Here is a 20,862-nt window from a genome sequence, read left to right on the forward strand (position 1 = left end):
ATCAAATTAGGAGATAACCATATGGAGTTTTTAGATTTGCAGGTGTTATTGTCTATTTGATGCCCGCAAATGTCATTTTTGACCAAAGGTGTTAGCCTGAGGTCAAAAATGAAACATTTGCGGGCATCAAATAGACAATAACACCCGCAAATCTTAAAAACTCAATATGGTTATGTCCATTGTAAACTGGATAGTTTTTCAATGGAACTAACTGTATATTTGGTATTTCTTGAAAAAAATATTTGGCTACAATCTAACTGTAGACCCTTGAATCGTCGACTTCGCCTGTTCCAATTGCTAATGACGTCACTTTCTAATAACATCATTAGCTTTCCGGGTGTTACTGTCTATTTGATCCCAGAAAAAGAATGTAATTAACCAATCACAATACAGAACACACTCGCCATCAGTTTACAATTCTTAAAGTATGTGATCTGAAAAATATTACATACTTTGATTGCACTGAAAGTGTAAGATATATGATAAATAGAGATTACTATTCGAGCTTGATTGTCGTATTGATTATACGAAACAAGTGTCAGGATTTTTGTATTGCCCGAGCTAGAGCGAGGGTAATACATAAATCCTAACATTAGTTTCGTAAAATCAGTATGACACACACACGCGAGTGTAATAATTTCTTTATTATCCATATTATTATAATAATATTATTGTGGGGTTTTTTTATGAATAACAAGGACCATCTCAAAATGTTTCAACCACAACTAATAGGAGACGACAAGATAATGACATCATATTTCACATGCAAAGTCTGAGCTAGGACTTGTGGAAAACAACGTCATGTTTTGACGTCGCTTCCCAAAATAACATTAGTTTCGTAAAATCAGTATGACACACACACGCGAATGTAATAATTTCTTTATTATACATATTATTATAATAATATTATTGTGGGTTTTTTTTATGAATAACAAGGACCATCTCAAAATGTTTCAACCACAACTAATAGGAGACGACAAGATAATGACATCATATTTCACATGCAAAGTCTGAGCTAGGACTTGTGGAAAACAACATCATGTTTTGACGTCGCTTCCCAAAATTACGTCATTACACTTGTTATTACACATGTATTTCGTATGATTATTATTAACTCGGTTATGTTGATCCATGTGAATAATAAAAAGATGTAATGTTGGATTAAATGCCAGCAATATGGGATTGAGTGTAACTTCCTGATATCTTGGATGAGGGTTTTGTTTGCAGTCACTCTGCTTTCAGTCTTAATGTGATCCCTTATTTCTTTTCATCAGTATATTATTCATAAATGTTCGGTGAAAAACCAATGGATATACATGTACCATGACTTCATTTTTTTTTTTTTTTTTTTATTATTCACAAGTAGGTGAAATACTGAGTGCAGAATAACCCCTACAATTGTCTCACAACAATCGACAATTGGTGTGCTATACCAATTTCGAAAACCCAAACTCCCTGAAACCTGAACTATTTCATCGTCCCCGAAAATGTTGAGGAAAGGAAAATCACACTCTTCACATTGATCATATTTATGAATCTGACCAAGAATGTACACGTACTAATATTGTATTTAATTTAGAAGTACATGTACATGTATTAGAAGCATGGTTTGTTCAAAGTAGGGATTGGATTTAGGCACACACAGAGGTGCAGTCACACTTGTTCTTAAAAATCTCCTTGAAAACAAGTCTGATTTTAGTTTCAAAGAGAATGACACATATATTGTGTACCAGCTGGTTTTAACTTGTGTTATGCATGTACCGCTATACATTGAAATCTGATCTCTGATGGTTTTTATTTTTGCTATTCTCTTTCAGTAATGCAGATGGCATGGAGAGAAAGAAATCCTCAGTCAAGAATAAAATCTGCACACGAAGCACTGGAGAAGACACCTGAGTAAGGTTTAGTATATACAAAACAAATACAGTGAAACCTTACAAGACTGGATCCTATGTAAAGCGGAATTCCATTATTCCCTCAAAACCAGAATCCCTTTTTGAAAACCAGTACAGAACTTAACCTCTGTAAATCGGATCCCTCTTAACACCAGTCATTTGTCTTGGTCCCAAGGGTAGGCCATCGGTCCACAGGCTGGTAGGTACTGGGTTCGGATCCCAGTCGAGGCATGGGATTTTTAATCCAGATACCGACTCCAAACCCTGAGTGAGTGTTTCTGCAAGGCTCAGTGGGTAGGTGTAAACCACTTGCACCGACCAGTGATCCATAACTGGTTCAACAAAGGCCATGGTTTGTGCTATCCTGCCTGTGGAAAGCACAAATAAAAGATTCCTACCTGTCTGTCGTAAAAGAGTAGCCTATGTGGCAACAGCGGCTTTCCTCTAAAAACAGTGTCAGAATGACCATATGTTTGACGTCCAATAGCCAATGATAAGATAAAAAATCAATGTGCTCTAGTGGCGTCGTTAAATAAAACAAACTTTACTTTTTGGTCCCAAGGGTGTCCGATTTATAGGGATTTCACCTGTAGTGTGTGATTGAAAAGTATAAATTTAGTATAATATAAGGAAGACAGTATTACCTCATTGACTGTGGTAGAGTCCTGGCCTGAAGTTCTTGGACCCATGTTCTGGTTGGGTTCCCCATCCTAACCAGTGTCCTATGAAAGGTAGGCATTGATTGTCCTGTGTGTGAGTAATTGTAATTAAAGTATCCCTTGCTGGTAATGGAAAAATGTAGTGGGTTTTCTATGAAGACCAAATGTCAGAATTAACAAATGTTTGACCTCCAGTAGCAAAGTATTAATTAACCAATGTGCTCCAGTGGTGTCATTAAACACAATTTTTTTTTTACTTCATCAGCTGTGTCAACAGTAATGTTCAGGGTTCGTACTGTCTGGAAATCCTTGAAAATTATGGACTTTATATTTTTCATTTTCCAGGTCTTGAAAAAGTATGGGAAAAAAACAATTTTGTGTGCAAATTTTGAAAAAGTATGGAAAACAAGCAAATTTCAGTAAGTTGCGTAACATCGCCCGAACGCAGTCTCCTTTTACACGCAATCATCAACATTCGGAAAATAATCAGAAGTTTCTGATTTTATACACTTGCTGTAAGTAAGTCTGGGAAAATGGTGTCATGTGTTTTGGAAAAGGTATGGAAAAAGTATGGAAATTAGTTTTGAAAAAGGTGTATGAACTCTTGAGTATTGTTTATCTACCTGATTTATTTTTAGGTACCTATTGTTCCTGTTGTTATGGTTCGACTCACTAATCAGGAAATGTGTAACCCCATGCCGAGAAATACATGATGAAACTGTGGTGTTATAACATTTCAGAAATCTGAGAGAAATGGTGTCTCTTTCACTGATGTTTATTTTCCTGCAGATAAAAGTATAGGGAATAATTACTACATATTTTGTTCAGCATCACATTGCAATTCACTGTCATAATGTAAGTTTCAGAGATCGTTACACGTCAAAAGAATACCGGCTCTGAGTACACAATTGCACTGCACCCAGGGGAAGCTGGACAAAAGAATACCTGCCTTCCCTATCCCACCCCGAATCTACACAATTGCACGGGTCTCCCCTGGGTTGTCATGCCACGACCAGAAGCTGTCAGGCCCTTTTTAAGGCCCCTATGGACAAACTAGGGAGACACCACAGCATCATAGAGGTCTAATTAACGAGCTACTCTCGATTCACTAATGTCAAAACCTATACTAGCTCTGGAACTTTCTTTTTGACTGACCGTTCAAAATTGCGCCCAATTTCCTCAACCAAATTTGCGCACTTTTTCTCTTTGGCATAATACTCTGCGCCATTCAAAATTCCATAGCACCATCACCCCCACCCCCGCCTGCTACCGACCTTGGTCAGGCTGCTGGTGCTCCCTTGCACCTGCCAGTGCAGGTGGTCCCTCCTCTCCTGTCGGAGGAGCTTGCGCCTAGGACAGGCGTGTGCTACAACAGCTTGTTCTGAATGTGCACGTAAAGCCCTATGACCTGACCTGACCTGATCGCTACATAATTTTAAAATGTTTAATATTATAATTATATACATTAATCAAATTTTATGTAAAAAAAAAAAAAATATATATCTGTATTGTTTGTTTAATAATGCTATAATTGGTTTGTCGTACCTAGGATTTTCTGGAATACATAAAGGTAGACTTTTTTTAATTAGTATTTCTTTGAACTGGACACTTCATTTATTTTGGTTTGTTTTTGTTTCTTCCCATGCAGATTTGTGTACACAAGTTGCAAGCCCCTCCCCCCCCCATCATATATAATATGGTTTGATCGAATTTGGTGAATAAATTGTATAATCAACCAACTAAACTGCAAAGGTAATTTATAAAATTGGCAAGTACTGCCTAGGATTTGCCCACTGAACTTATATTCTGCCTCAAGAACGCTAGAAATACATTGTAATTAGTTTTATTGTCAGATTCTCTTTTCATTAACTGTTTATCAAGTCCCAGTGGAGCCTGCCAGCTTTAATTCATCTGGTTCTAATAGAGAAAAATCACTCTCCTTCCCACGTGTGGGCAGCGTGACTGACACACACACACACACACCCTCCCCCCCGATGAGCTTGCGACCCTGAACACAAGTTAATTAAATTATGCATCCGTCCACAATGGGTTCAGATTTGCTCTCCTTTGTTAGTGTCTCGTCCACTCTTGAGTGTATGCATGCTGTTAATTGTGCATTAACAAATCAATACAATGGCCGGGTGCTGCTAAACATTTCTCTCTCTGACATGACCTTCGTGCAATCCTCTCTCTCTCTCTCACAGTCACAGCATCAATAGAACTGGGTTCAAGAAAGGACATCTAACTCATTTGTCCAGAAGCTTACATGCTGTTATTTCGGTGTTGTTTTAGCTTAATTTGATCATATTTTCCCCAATCATGGCTGCTGCTGCTAGCTGCAGTCTGCCTGAAATTAATTTTATATAACGAGATTGTCTGCTGGCCGCTTTGGGTCGCCACTTGCATGATACTTCCATCATTGATTAAGTATGTGTCGGCATTCTGGCATGGGTTTCGTCATTGGCAGTATTGACTGGGGAATTAAGGAATACAATTTAAGCAAAAGCCTATTCTTGTAGTAACTTGACTTAAATAGTCTGCCATAGAATCTAAGTCAAAATGTCTGAAATTTTACAATTATTAAAGGAGGACATTTCTTACAAGTAATAAATTAGACTGGTATAAAATGTCTAGCAGATGCAGGATTTTTATAGGGAGGGGTGCTTTTTGTTAAACTTAAAGGTACCTATAGTGTAAACTGCCATACATTTTATATAAGCAGTCCACCTCAGATGCACCCAACCTACCAAGACTACATCTCCACATCTATAAAGAAATTAATACGTTATATTTATGCATATTTTAAACACAGGGGCGGGATGTAGCCCAGTGGGAAAGCACTCGCTTGATGCACGGTCAGTTCAGGATCCATCCCCATCGGTGGGCCCATTGGGCTATTTCTCATTCCAGCCAGTGCACCATGACTGGTATACCAAAGGCCGTGGTATGTTCTATCCTGTCTGTGGGATGGTGCATATAAAAGATCCCTTGCAACTAATGAAAAAATGTAGCAGGTTTTCTCTCTAAGACTATGTCAGAATTACCAAATCTTTGACATCCAATAGCCGATGAATAATAAATCAGTTTGCTCTAGTGATGTCGTTAAACAAAATAAACTAACTTTTAAATACTTGATTGTCAAGGGGCACACACTCAGCACCCACCCCATGGATCACGGTGTTGTCCATAAAATAAATAATAATTTTAAAATTTGATACAGAAAAATCCGAATAAATGTTCTACTTTTTTCCTGTTTAAAGCTTTACAAAAGCCTTTTATGCTAAACTACTGTTAAAGGAAAATGTTCACGTGTCATTTAACCACGCTACATGTACATGTAGTTTGAACCAAGTGGATTTGGTGAACAGAAAAAACAACAATTTTGTGTACTGTGTCCTGCCTGTAGTTATGTTAATTTTCTTCTTACAGACAGTAGCCACTGTTTACAACAGGGAGCACTTCAAAGCACAAGTAGAATCCTCTTCCATAAGTTGGATGTTTCGATATTTTAGAACATTAATTTTATTTTCATGTTTTTCAGATGTGCAACAGCCCTGCTTCTTTTGGCTGAGGAAGAGTGTCAGACCATTGTTGAGGTTGGTTTACACAGTCTGTTTCTTAACAGTAATCAATGATTACATCATTCAGTGGACAGGGCCAAAAATAACTGGGAGGTGGGGGAGGTTCTGAGAAAAAAAGAAGAATCAGGGTACTGTAATATAGGTACTTCTCTATCTAGATAAAAGAGACACTTTTTAACCAAGAATTTCATGGGGGGGGGGGGGGGGTGGCACCCAACCCTCCACCCACCCACACTAGGTATGGCCCTGGTGGGTGTGCATTAAACCCAGCCCCCTGGCCCTACTGCCTGCTACATACAATCCAAAGAAATAAATTAATTTTTTCAAAATGTTTTATATAATAAAAGCTATTTTAATTAATTTCCTACACTAATGATTTGGGTTCTGGAATAAATGACATTGTTCTTCTGTTGGAAGTTTGCTATCCTTCTCATGCATACACAAAAGCTTTCCCACATTTGGTTGACACAAATATGCATATACCTGTATATAGGGATCACACAATTTTCCCGATGAAAGACTGAATGTTTTCTGGTTGAACATCCTGCAGTATATTTAAAAACATGGGGGGGGGGGGGGGGGGGGGGGGGGGGGGGGGGGGGGTTATAGCTAATTCTTATGGTAATATGTGTGATTTTGCAGTCAGCTATATATAACTGTTGTGTTCTATAACAAAACTATTTAATGATATGGTGCTGGATATACATCTATCACAGCGATAGATCATTTGCCTGACATGCAATGGGTCAAATGATCGATTTTCCTCAATTGTCTCGGGTTTTTCTGCTATCCCAACAAGTGCACCACAACTGGTACATGAACGGCCATGGGATAGTGCATATGAACCTGCCTCAGTGGTGCAGTGGTTAAGCCATTGGAGTTAAAGCTGGTAGGTACTAGTTTCATATCCCAGTATCAGCTACCATCCATAGCAAGCTTAACAACGCAGTGGATAGGCGTACGGTCACTTTACTGACTCCCGTCTCACTGACCATTATCAACTAACTACTAACCCACTGTTCTGGACAGATGGCCCATATAGTTGAGGTGTGTGCCCAGGACAGCATGCTTGAACCTTAATGGATACAAGCACAAAAATAGGTATAAATGAATGAATGAATGAATGAATGAAGTACGTATGAAAGATTCTTTGCTGATTTTTCAGCAGGAGTGACTTTCAAGTCTTGAATGTTCCCTTGTCCACATGTGCATCATGTTGATATGATTTTTCAGGCAGAGAAAATGTTCAAGCAAGCGTTTAAGGTAGCTGAAGGAAACTATCGCAAGTCACAGCAGACGCAGCATCAGAATTCAGCCCAAGAGGCACTGCATCGTGAGTAGTGTTAGTCACTTTGAAACTTTGACATGTGGGTGAGGCGTAGCCAGTGGTAAAGCACGCGCTCGATGCACGGTCAATCTAGGATCGATCCCAATTGGTGGGCTCATTGGGCTATTTCTCGTTCCAGACAGTGCACCACAACTGGCATATCAAAAGCTGTGGTACATGTATGTGCTATCCTGTCTGTGGGATGGTGCATACAAAAGATCCCTTGCTACTGATGGAAAGATGTAACAGGTTTCCTCTTTAAGACTAAATGTCAAAATTACTAAATGTTTGACATCCAATAGCTGATGATTAATGAATCAGTGTGCTCTAGTGATGTCACTGAACAAAACAAACTGTAACTTTAACTTTGACCAGTGTCCTCAAACGTGTATTAAGACTGTGGGGGCCTAAGGCTAACAATAGGGAAGACTATTAAAGGGACAGACCCTAGTTTCAGCCCGTGAAAATACACACTAAGTTTAGTTAATCTACAAATCTGTAACACATTTGGATAACGTTACAACTGAGTGAAACATAAGTCTGTGACTTTGAAATGGTGAAATATCCTCTAAAAATAGACTAAAACTCGACTCCATAACTCTTACCTCTTAGACGCATGTGCGTTTTTAGAAATATGAGAAATGTATTTTGTGATATTAAAAACACCAGGATGACCAAAAACCACTTCGAATGTACGGAAATGGATAATCTAAACAATAAAATCTAAGTAAAGTATGATTTCAGTTGTCAAAAACGGCTCTAATAGTAAAAAAAATATGCCTTAGCGTTTAAAAACTAGGGTATGTCCCTTTATCAGGTGGCAACAGTGAGTGGTGAAGGAACAAACCAAGATCCCTGTTTTATGTTTTGACTTTCATTATCCTCTGATTAAGCAGTCGGGGGTGGGGGAGGTTGTCAAGAAACCAGTATTCATTCCCTTTCAGTTTTCTACTGACACATCTCATGGACCTCAACTACTGTTCAGACACATCACATCAGACACATCAATGCTGAAGAACACACACATATACACGAGCCCCTTTTGGCAATTAGTGTTTCCTTTTTAACAATTCTCTGCTTTGAAAAGATTTAATATTGGCCATAAAATTTAATAGTTCATTATGAATAAAAAGAAACGCCCTTCAAAAGTTGTCTATTATAATGCAAAACACATATTAACATTTTTTTAAATATTGTCATAAAATAATGAGTAACCACTCCTGAGCAGTAAGGATCTGAAGGAGGGGATTGGGTTTTTGGAGTTGCGGGGGTGCTATACGTGTGTTTGTTGGTGTATAAAAATAATCACTGAGCTAAGGTTTGTCTTTCAATATAATATTAATATATATGGTTTTATTTATGTTTTCACTAGGTCGTGATACCAATGTGCTTGTGTTAATAAAGAGGCGACTAGCAATGTGTGCAAGAAAGCTTGGCCGTACTAGAGAAGCCGTCAAGATGATGAGAGATGTAAGCATACCTTGGGAGTCTGTGGGCCCATTCAGCTATTTCTCGTTCCAGCCAGTGCATCATGACTGGTACATCAAAGGCCGTGGCATGTACTATCCTGTCTGAGGGATGGTGCATATAAAAGATCTCTTGCTACTGATGGATAAATGTAGCGGGTTTCCTCTCTAAGTCTATACGTCAAAATGACCAAATGTTTGAAATCCAATAGCCGACAATTATTAAATCAGTGTACTCTTGTGGTGTTGTTAAACAAAGCAGACTTTAGCATACTTTGGGTCTTTTTAGCTTCACATTTATTGAGGGACACTCACTGAACCTATTTCTTGCACCACGACTGGTACACCAAAGACTGTGGTATGTGCTATCCTGTCTATGGGATGGTGCATATAAAAGATCCCTTGCTGCTAATCGCAAAGAGTGGCCCATGAAGTGGCGACAGCGGGTTTCCTCCTTCAATATCTGTGTGGTCCATAACCATATGTCCAATGCCATATAACCGTAAATAAAATGTGTTGAGTGCGTCGTTAAATAAACCATTTCCTTCCTTCACTGAAGCTATGTGTTCAGTCTTACAGCGGGTGTGTGATATCATTTATCATAGTAGCACCCCGCTTTTGAAGACCATGTAATTGTAAAGTTATTTTTCACTTTTTGTCTATTGTCAATCTCATCTTTGTTTAATGTAATAGGACTGAGAGTTATAATTAACCATCTTATGAAAAACCATGTTTGTCTCTCTTTAATCCTGTAACTTTTGGAATTTGTGATATTATTAGAACTGTATACAGCAATTTAATTTCTGATTTACTATTAAAATATTGAAATTACAGTACACAATGTAGAGTTTTGTTCATTGTTCTCACGTCTTCTTTTTTTACCTAATTTTTTTTTACCATTTTTTTTCCAGCTTATGAAAGAGTTTCCTTCGATGAATTTCAACATTCATGAAAACTTGATAGAGGCATTATTAGAACTGCAGGCATACGCTGATGTGCATGCAGTGTTGTCACGCTACGATGGTAAGCTTGCTAAATATCACATTGTTAGATACGACCAGTAATTAATTGAATGTGGCATCACAAATATTTTCACTGTCAAAGGCTCAACAAATCCACTTTAAATAACAAAGGCCTCAATGATTGATAGTTCTTATCTTACAACTAATCGTGATGTATCCTTGATAAAACTATATATGTATACACATGCAGGAACATAACTGATGTAAATGTGACAGAAAAAATATATGTAAAAGGTCCAGTGGCATGCTTTAGTTTCTAGTGGATTTTTTCTTTTGTTTGTTTGGTTTTTTGTTTTTGGCGAGGGGGGTAGGGGTTGAAAGGCAGAGGTGGATCTAGGGGGTAGGGGGTAGGGGGGGGGGGCAGGCCCCCCTAAATTTTGCGACAGTTATAATTTTATTATATTCATTTTAATTTTTTTACAACCCCCCCCCCCTCCAAACCTCCCCCAAAGTTCCCTTGGCATTCCACCTTATGTCACTGGGGCCACAGTGGATTTTGTGGATCTGCCACTGAAAGGTAGTGTGTTAGCATGTGCATAATTGAATCAGTGTCTGCTACTTCCCGGCTTACATTCCCATATATCTTGTGAACAAATACTACTGTAATTACATTCTTTCTGAAACTACATGTTTTCTCTAGTACATTATTTGTTTCTACTATTTCAGACATCAGTTTACCCAAATCGGCCACTATATGCTATACAGCAGCCCTTTTGAAAGCAAGAGCTGTTGCAGACAAGTAAGTGTGTTTAAATCTTTCTCTGTTTTTTTCAATAAGAAAATGATATCAGCTTTTGTACCTGCTTCCATTTGATACATGTTTTATATAAAGACTCTGGGTTTTAGTGTAAACCTTTTCTTTTTGCTTGATCTATAATGGAGAACATACATACATGAAGCTTACTGGAGACGTTGTTGGACATCTCGACACTGTGGGTTTATTCAGTACTTATCCTTCATCATTTAAAATCTGCAACCCATTTTTTCACCATAGCATTACATAAATTCTTCATGGATTTGTACATCTTCATGGGTTTCCTTGGGAGTCTTATCTTACCGATGGAAATATTCAATCACCATTTTTAACTTAATAATATCCATAATTGAAAAAACATTATATGTTCCGTTCCTTGAAAATGAAATCCATAATATAATAACTTGTGATCAGACAGGTACATACATACACACACAACTGGTTATGGTAGTTAGTGTTGGTACATGTAAGCCTTTTCTATATATTGACATTCAGAGTTTATTTTTATGTTTTTTACTGTATTCTACAGATTTTCACCTGACACAGCGTCAAAGCGTGGATTGAGTACAGCTGAGATGACGGCAGTGGAAGCTATTCATCGTGCAGTTGAATTTAATCCACATGTACCTAAGGTATTGCATTTTGGTCATAATTTAATTGTTGTACCAAAATGTATTTCAAATTCTTGCTGTAATGTTGTTTTGTGTAAGGTAAATTAAACACAAATTATGGATTTATTTTACCTTTGTCTCGCTGATAATCTTTATTTTTGTATCTGGAATGTGGCAAGGAAAGGAATGATTATTTCAAACTGTGGCTATTTTGTGTCTAACATTTGGTTATTTTTACACTTGTGCAAGTCAGGTTGAGAAACACACATCTGTCAGATGGGCTCCTCCTATCAAAAGAAACAAGGATTTTATAGGCTGTACGCATTTTAAGTTAAGACTGTACTTAACACAGCCTTTGATGTTCCACCAGTCATGGGGATATTTGTTGGGATGGGTGAGAAATGAGTGCATCAAGGGTAATTGCTGCTTTGACCCATCATACCTCAGGCAAGTTCTCTGCCTCTAAGCCTTAAAGTCGAGACATAGCCCAGTGGTAAAATGCTCACTTGATGTGTGGTTGGTTTGGTATCGATCCCCGTCATTGGGCTATTTCTCGTTCCAGCCAGTGCACCACGACTGTGGTATGTGCTATCGTGTTTATTGGATGGTGCATATAAAAGATCCCTTGCTGTTAATCAAAAAGAGTAGCCCATGAAGTGGCGACAGTGGGTTTCCTCTCTCAATATCTGTGTGGTCCTTAACCATATGTCGGACGCCATATAACCATAAATAAAATGTGTTGAGTGCATCGTTAAATAAACCATTTCCTTCCTGTATTTAAAGTTCATATTTATTAAATTACATGTCACATACATGTATAATAATATAACCATAAAAACTGGTCACCTGTTCAGTTTTTACTTTCAGTTTGTACTTATTGATTTACAACACACAAAAGTCATGCTTTGAAATATTAAGGGAACTACTCACACTGTCGTGTATATTATTATGTTTAAAGGGAGACTACTCATACTATCTCACAAAGTCGTGCTTTCAAGAACATGTATGAAGGGAGACTACTCATACTGTGTCACAAAGTCACTTCCAAGACCATTATGTATAAAGGGAGACTATTCATATTTGTCTCACAGTCATGTTTTCAAGCACAATTATTATATATTGAGGAAGGCTACTCATACACCGTCTCATAGTCATGCTTTCAGTTTCATTATGTATGAAGGAAGACTATTTGTACTGTCTACTGGCCTCGGTGGCGTCGTGGTTAAGCCATCAGACTACAGGCTGGTAGGTACAGGGTTCGCAGCCCGGTACCAGCTCCAACCCAGAGCGAGTTCTTAATGGCTCAATGGGTAGGTGTAAGGCCACTATAACCTCTTCTCTCTCACTAACCAACTAACAACTAACCCACTGTCCTGGACAGACAGCCCAGATAGCTGAGGTGTGTGCCCAGGACAGCATGCTTGAATCTTAATTGGATATAGGCACGAAAATAAGTTGAAATGAAAATGTACTGTCATGCTTTCAAGTTTATAGGGTGGGACGTAGCCCAGTTGTAAAGCTCTTGCTTGATGCGTGGTCAGTTTGGGATCGATCCCTGTTGGTGGGCCCATTGGGCTATTTCTCATTCCAGCCAGTACACCACGACTGGTATCTCAAAGGCTGTGGTATGTGCTATTCTGTCTGTGGGATGGTGCATATAAAAGATCCCTTGCTAGTAATTAATGAAAAAATGTGGCGGGTTTCCTCTCTAAGACTAAATGTCAAAATTACCAAATATCTGACATCCAATAGCTGATGATTAATATATCAGTGTGTTCTAGTAGTGTCGTTAAACAAAGGGAGCCTACTCTTGCTGTCTCACATTAGAGTGGCAGTAGTTGTAAGATTTGTTGTTTATTTGCAGTACCTGTTAGAGATGAAGAGTCTTGTTTTACCTCCAGAGCACATCCTCAAGAGAGGTGACAGTGAGGCTCTTGCATATGCATTTTTTCACCTCCAGCATTGGAAGAGGGTCGAAGGAGCACTTAACCTCTTGCACTGCACATGGGAAGGAAGTAAGTTACATAGACATATTCTGCATTACCGAAAACAAAATGACTTGCTTCCCTGAAGTTAAATATTTGTACCATCAATTCCTATTGCTTATGTACTTTACCATGGTTACTTTTGTTTAAATGTTTTGCTCATTATTTTTTGTGATTGTACATACACGTATAAGAATAAACAGTGTGATTTTTATTTTAAGAAGACAAATTGAAAATAGTTTTTGAAAATTTCAAAACTAATTACCAGCAGTTGGAAGAAATCTTCTACACTTTGTGTAAAATGTCTTAACTAATAAGTTTATATCAAGCATATGATTTCTAACTGATTTGCTTTTCCTAACCTTAATATATGTATCATCTAATATTTTTATTTTATTTTAACATGCAGATTTTATTTTATATATTTTATTTTCAGCCTTCAGAATGATCCCATACCCACTAGAAAAGGGTCATCTTTTTTATCCTTACCCAACCTGCACAGAGAATGCAGACAGAGAACTTTTGCCATGTAAATATACAGATACTTCTGAAGTTATATATTTGTACCATATATTGCTGTTACAATTCTAATAAAAATATACCCAAGAAGTCTGTATTGTAAGATTTATGACATTACAATTCTTTTGTAACTTTATGCCATGAATATTCTTAACAGTTAAACATCTTTAAGATTTTCCACTACGGTGTGTGGAAACAATGTGGTGGTATGGAGCAGTAAATAAGTTAAACATAGAACTCAGTAACTTAAAGATTATGAAAAAAATGTCCAAACTATTAGTTTTGTTATATTTATGCATAATGTCAATCATTGCATATGAATATGTTATATTTGAATATTCATATATAATATGTAACAGGTTTCCTCTGATGACTACGAGTCAGAATTACCTGTTTGACATCCAATAGCCGATGATTAATTAAATAATGTGATCTAGTGGTGTTGTTAAACAAAACAAACTTTTTACTCTCTTTTTTCATATATAATAATAGTAATAATAATTATATTTGCATATAATATTAAATATTTTGTATATATGACTCATATTAATGCAAAAGAAACTTTACCTACATAAAATTTGAATAATTTAATAAATATTGTTGCTAATCGAAAAGAATCAATTTAGAAACCACCTTACAAACACTTTGCATGTATCATGAAGTGCACTGTGACGTTTAGATGTTGAACTGTTTGTTGGTTTTCTATAATACAATTTAAAGCCTTGTAAATTTTCTTTTGGATGTCAGTATAGTTTATGTTAATTAATCATCCTTTGTTCTTGTTATTCATTTGTGACGTGTCGTTTTGCTTACAGCTTTCCACGAAGTTTCTGTTTACCCCAAGAAGGAGCTTCCTTTCTTCATTCTGTTTACTGCTGGTCTGTGTTCTTTTACTGCCCTGCTGGCCCTGCTCACACACCAGTACCCAGAACCCATGGGGGTGGTGGTCCGAACTGTGAGTGTTACGTAATCACCATCTTTGTAATGTTGGTTAACACCGACTCGACTTGCCATGACCGTAAAGTCTCAAACTCAGTAATGTTGGTTAACACCGACTGGACTTGCCATGACCATAAAGTCTCAAACTCAGTAATGTTGAGTTTTATAAGCACAGGGCATTGGACCAATATTCAGTGAAAACAGCATGTGTGTTTAAAATCATTATCATAACTCTTCCCTTTGTTCCAGTCAAAGTTTGCTCTTATTTTAATCTCATATTAATGTTTTAAAAATTATAAAAAATATATTGTTACAGGTGTCTAATGTAAATATTCACCAGTCAGCTTTTGGCAAAAATGTGTCGCAGTAATTTATTTGATTTGACTTTGGCATATCAGTGACTGTGATTTGGAAATGTTTTCGACTTGTCCTTGTGAAGACAACTCTTTTGTACTATTTTGACAGCCTGGTAGAGTTGTGTCCCCTTTTTCACTTTACCTTGTTTGCTTTCTGTGGATCAAACTATTCACCCCATTTCTAATATTACAGTCAATGTCAATGAAGGTCTTTAATAAATTGTGAATTATATTGTAATTAGTGAGGGTTTTTTGTTTCTTGTTTTGTTTTTTTTATTTTTTGGGAGGGGCGGCTTCTCCGACTCGTAAAAATAAAACAACAAAAAACCAATTGCTGAAAGAGGTTTTATTCACATACCTCAAACCTCCCCTTGTTATACACCTTGCACATCTAGTTGTTACCGTGTTTACAATTTTGGATTTTGGTGGAAGTTGATCGTAGGGCTAAAGCATTACGTTTTTGTCTTGTTAACAAAATTGGGCTAATTGGGCTATTTCTCGTTGCAGCCAGTGCTCCACAACTGGTGTAACAAAGGCTGTGTTTGTACTATCCTGTCTGTGGGATGGTGCATATAAAAGATCCTTTGCTGCTAGTCGAAAAACAGTAGCCAACCGAGTGCCAACAGAGGGCTTCTTCTCTGATTATCTGTCTGGTCCTTATCATAAGTCCAAATTCATATACTGTAAAATACTTAATTTTTGCAGGCACTTAATTTTCGCATTATTCGCACAAAGACATTTAGCTTGAGTTTTAGGATCCCATGAACAATTAAACCCAACAGGTTGTGACCAGTTAATGGTTGTAGATGACCCGATAATGACAACTTGCAACTACTAGTATTCAGCAACATGCAAATGAACACAGGTGACACGTAATCAAAGAAACAAAAGAAACAATTTTTTTTTTTAATATTTAAATTTATTAGGCGACAGGAATATATATATTTTTTGGTCAACAATTCACAAATTTTCTCAGTTCTGTGAGCTTTGAAAACATCCAAAAAAAAAGCTTTTTGATCACATGGCAGCCCCAGTTATTTGCCGGTCGAAGTCACGGTCACATATAGGTCGAGGACGTTCTCAATGTACTGCAGCTTGCTCAATTTGTTATTTCAATGGGATTCTGTGTGGGTGACAAAACAAAGGCAACAAGACAATATTCTGTCGTTTGTCGTCAACACCCGATATTGTCACCCTTTCTCTTCCATGGTCCGATAAACCCAGGAATGAGTGATTTACCAGTCTGGTCTCTGTTAATTACCAGCTTTATAACGTATTCAGGACTAATTAACCCTGTTACAAGGTATCAACAGTTAATATTGCTTATGCATTGACTGTGGAAACAGGATTTATTGATAAATAATACTGATAAAAAAAATGGGGGGGTTTGGTCAATCAAGAATGTTCAAAATATTAATTCCGCGAACATAGCGATTTTTCTTTAGTGCAGAAATTACACCCCTTGAAGATAAAATATTTTACAGTAACCGTAATTAAAATGTGTTGAGTGCGTACAAATAAATCTTTTTTTTTCTTTCTTTGTTAACAGATGCTGGGTTGGATGTACATGCCTCTGAGCTACATACTGGAGAAGCTGGAAGCCATCTTGCCGTCAAACCTTCTCCATCAACTGTCCCGGATTTAGCAGAGCCTCCACACTTCGGCTTCATGGCTGCACGGCGCCGTGATGCGCCATCTAACACAGACACAAATACTCCAATGTGCTTCAACTTGTCCAATATCGCTGATGGTTGCATTGTTATTTTGTTATGATTTTAGTGTACTTTTCAGTAGTTGTTAAGTATGATGTACATCACTTGACGGAAATATTTTTGCTTAATCATTTCCAGACTTCCAAGACAATTGCTGTTGAATGGATACTGATTATTATTGAGTTGTTTTTCTTTTTCTTTCTTTCCTTTTTTTTTTTTTTTTCTTTTTTTAATTTTATTTTAATTTATTTTTATAAATTTTTTGTTGTCCTGTCATGGAACATGGCACCTAAGGTTGTATGATATCAACACTGACAGGTGTGGAGAGATGTACTGATTATACTTTGATACAAAAAATCTCATAAGACTAAGTGTACCTGATTATGATTAAACATTTGTATCTTTTTGGCCAACTCCACAAACCATACTTTGGCTGTATGCCATTTTGAGATGTGAAAATTTCTGCTTTTGTGAAAATTGAAATCTGGTTTCCAAGACTAATTTTGACCATATCCAGTTACATTCATTAACTTCAAACAATTATCATAGTGTCTATATTTGTTTGGGTTTTTGTTTGGGTTTTTTAATAAGACTGTACATAAAGTGAATACATTTCACTAATACTATATTGTATGTGCAGAGTATTCACTATGTGTCATGTTCAGATGATGCAGAATCCACAATAGGTTAAGATGTTACACCAAAATACTACACTGAAATGGAAAAAATCGTAACATCATTTATTGCATTCAAAGTTACATTTCTTTATAAAACATGGATGTAATTTCTCCCCCCCACTCCCCCCCCCAAAAAAAATAAAAAAAAAATAAAAAGTTTTCATTAGATAGATTGGATTTGATCTGAAGTGCCAACAGTTACTTTCATTTCAGTATTGTTTAGAGTTATAAGCTGTGTAAATATCTTTTCAGTTCTCATTTTGAAATGAATATCACATCTGTGACAAGAAGGAAGGAAGGAAATGTTTTATTTAACAATGCACTCAACACATTTTATTTACGGTCATGTGGCGTCGGACATATAGTTAAGGACCAAACAGTGTATTGAGAGAGGAAACCTGCTGTTGCCACTTCATGGGCTACTCTTTTTGATTAGCAGCAAGGGATCTTTTGTATGCACCATCCCACAGACAGGATAGTACATACCACAGCCTTTGTTACACCAGTTGTAGAGCACTGGCTGGAACAAGAAATAGCCCAATGGGTCCACCGACAGGGATCGATCCACTGACCACGTATCAAGCGAATGCTTTACCACTGGGCTACGTCCCGTCCCCATCTGTAACAAAGCCATGAACAGAATGCTAAGACAAAGCTATTACTTCTTAGTCACTGTGTCCTCTTTGTGTTTTACTATCATTTTAATACTGAAATGGTTTCTTTCATGATGGTAAAACCTAAGTCCTCTCTTCTGTTCTTATAGAGTTATTTACTTCTTGGCATCTGGGTGTTCAGTATTTGTGATATGACCGACGGGTCCAACAGGAATACATGCTGGGGTCACCTTGATTAATCAGTGAGATACATATATTAATAGAACTTCATCAGTACTGCTGCAGGTTGGATGTGGTGCAGACACTGGTATGTCAACTATTGCACCCTTAATCTCAGTTAGTGACACCCCCCCCCCCCACCCACATACATACACAATGTTAACTTTAACTGTGGCTGCATATGTCTGAACATACCTATACTTTATTGTATACCAACATGTCTGTTATGCTCCTCTCTGGAAACATTTCTGTGGATGTCCAGGCTGCTACCACCACATAAGCAAATAATTATAGGATATTAAACTAGCTTCAGTGTCATATAATTTTTTATGTCCAGAGTGAAATAATTTCCGTATCACTTTTATAGGAAACAAGATATTTTTAACCATATGGGTAATGATCATTCATGTGCACTCTCCAACAGACAGGACCTAACATTATTTTATATTCTACATTAAACTCCCTAAACTACTCTTTAAATTACTATCTGTTCTGTAATAATAATAGAATCTATCACCGTTGTGAGGTATAGATAAGGCAATTTCAACCCGAGGGAACAATATAGTCCACATTATGCAACGACAAAAAAATTTAACAACTTACCAATAAATATAAAGTTGAAAATATTAATTCGTTTTAAAATTTTTAAAACAACAATACCACGTTAAATGGCAAACAGACTTGTGAAAAATATGACGTCAATCGTTGTAAAACACGAGTTATGGCGTCATGCGTATGTAGAAAGTGTCTAGCCCTCGTGTCAGACAGATTTTTCTCTCATCCTCGGGTATATGGAACAGAGCTATCCCATGAAAGAAAGCCATGTGAGAAAGTTTTATCTTACATGGAATATCATTCGCTTGCGTTTAACATGACGTCAGTCGTAATATATGACATATTAATGTGAGGTGGCGACGTGAGGTCATTAGACATTTTTGAATTAATATTTTGTTATTAAAACCTTCATTTTAAAAGCTATCTTGTTAATTTGTAGTGTTGAATTTTATTTAACACATGAAACAAATACGGTAAATACAATAGTGCAGATTATTTATGATAAAATGGTTTAAATAAAAAAGTTAATTGTTCAGCCATCTTTGTTTGTTCGTGTAAAATAATGTTTCATTTACCGAATGATTGAGAGAAAAAGACTCCATCATATGTGGTCATGTGAGATAGAAAAAGTACACCCTCAGTGGTGAAAATTTTGACCACCTCGGATGTACTTTTTCTATCCCACATGACCACATATGATGGGAGTCTTATAATCTAGCCCTAACGTCAGACAGATTTTTCTAGCACCGTGCAAAAGCTGGATAACCCTGTTCAGTGGACAAGAAAACAGTATCTCTGTTCAGGAATTAACAAATGTCTGAAAATATTTTGTATAAAAGTATTGACTAATGTATCACTTTACAAACGTTTTACCCATTTTATGTGACTAGATGGTACCACATATCATGTATATGATCATCGAGAATGAAAAGTCATTGCTATAAATGTATGACTTATTTGTTGTGTTGTGTTCTGTAATACTGTGTATGGATTTCTGGGTTCCAAACTTGTCAATGTTGATATCAATGATTTTTATTTTTATTTTTTTTATTTTTTGGGGTCAAGATCTCTACATGACAACTGTGTCAAGGGTATTATTATTACGTTTTACATGAGGCCACAACTTGTTAAATATGTCATGCTTATAAATGAATCGAATTGCTATTTGCTCTTGTTCTTTGTTTTATACCTTCATAATCCAGTGAAATATTATTATTGTAATCATAGGGTTTGTAATTATTTTAACCCCCATGCCTGTTAGAATAATAATATGTCTTGCTGAAGTGATAAAAAGTTCATTACATGCTCCTCTGCTTTGACACCAAACAAAATGAACAAATCTAGATGTTATTGCAGATTAATTATTTGTCATTTTATTTTTTATTTTACATTGTACCAAAAAAATTTAATTAAAATAAAATTGAGTACCAATTGCAATACTTCGCATGTTGACCACCAGAAAGCAGAAATTTACTTTTATAAACACCCCAAAAGAGAAAGAAGGAAATTTATATTAAATTATAAATATATTTAAAACATCCTCAATTTTATTTTACATATTGTCTCGTTTTATAGTCTTATAGGGGGCCAGGATTAAATTCAGTCGGTTGATTGCTCACCCGAGGTGCTTGTGTTGCAGAATCGAACCACCTCTGTGAACCCATTCAACTGATTGGTCTTTTTCCTCATACCAAGCAGTGCACCACAACTGTGGTATGTGCTTTCCTGTCTGTGGGAAAGTCCATTTAAAAGATCCCTTGCTGCTAATGGGGAAATGTAGCGGGTTTCTGATGACTACATGTCAGAATGACCAAATGTTTGACATCCATTAGCCCATAATTAATCAATGTCGTTAAACAACACAAACTTTAAATTTTTATACTCCTATAGATGTTACTTTTCTAATGGCTACTGAAATCAAATCTTGTGTTTAGCTCCAACCTGTTTGCCATTAGCTAATTTTTTTCACAA

At 36.7% G+C, this 20,862-nt stretch overlaps 1 protein-coding gene across 3 annotated transcripts in view; it reads left to right on the top strand.

Moving 5' to 3' along the window:
* Positions 1-17,907, top strand: part of LOC121368067 (suppressor of tumorigenicity 7 protein homolog) — a 61,699-nt gene extending 43,792 nt beyond the window's left edge. For all 3 annotated transcript variants that reach the window (XM_041492594.1, XM_041492595.1, XM_041492596.1), the window contains exons 5-15: positions 1,818-1,896; positions 6,096-6,150; positions 7,369-7,468; positions 8,835-8,932; positions 9,840-9,951; positions 10,617-10,689; positions 11,234-11,336; positions 13,180-13,330; positions 13,737-13,829; positions 14,635-14,774; positions 16,664-17,907. In XM_041492594.1, coding sequence (XP_041348528.1) covers positions 1,818-1,896; positions 6,096-6,150; positions 7,369-7,468; positions 8,835-8,932; positions 9,840-9,951; positions 10,617-10,689; positions 11,234-11,336; positions 13,180-13,330; positions 13,737-13,829; positions 14,635-14,774; positions 16,664-16,759 — 1,100 coding nt within the window. In that variant the 3' untranslated portion in view covers positions 16,760-17,907. The remainder of the gene's footprint in view (positions 1-1,817; positions 1,897-6,095; positions 6,151-7,368; positions 7,469-8,834; positions 8,933-9,839; positions 9,952-10,616; positions 10,690-11,233; positions 11,337-13,179; positions 13,331-13,736; positions 13,830-14,634; positions 14,775-16,663) is intronic.
* Positions 17,908-20,862: the final 2,955 nt, after the last annotated feature.

Source organism: Gigantopelta aegis, chromosome 3, assembly GCF_016097555.1.
Source record: "Gigantopelta aegis isolate Gae_Host chromosome 3, Gae_host_genome, whole genome shotgun sequence".
Classification (NCBI taxonomy): domain Eukaryota; kingdom Metazoa; phylum Mollusca; class Gastropoda; order Neomphalida; family Peltospiridae; genus Gigantopelta; species Gigantopelta aegis.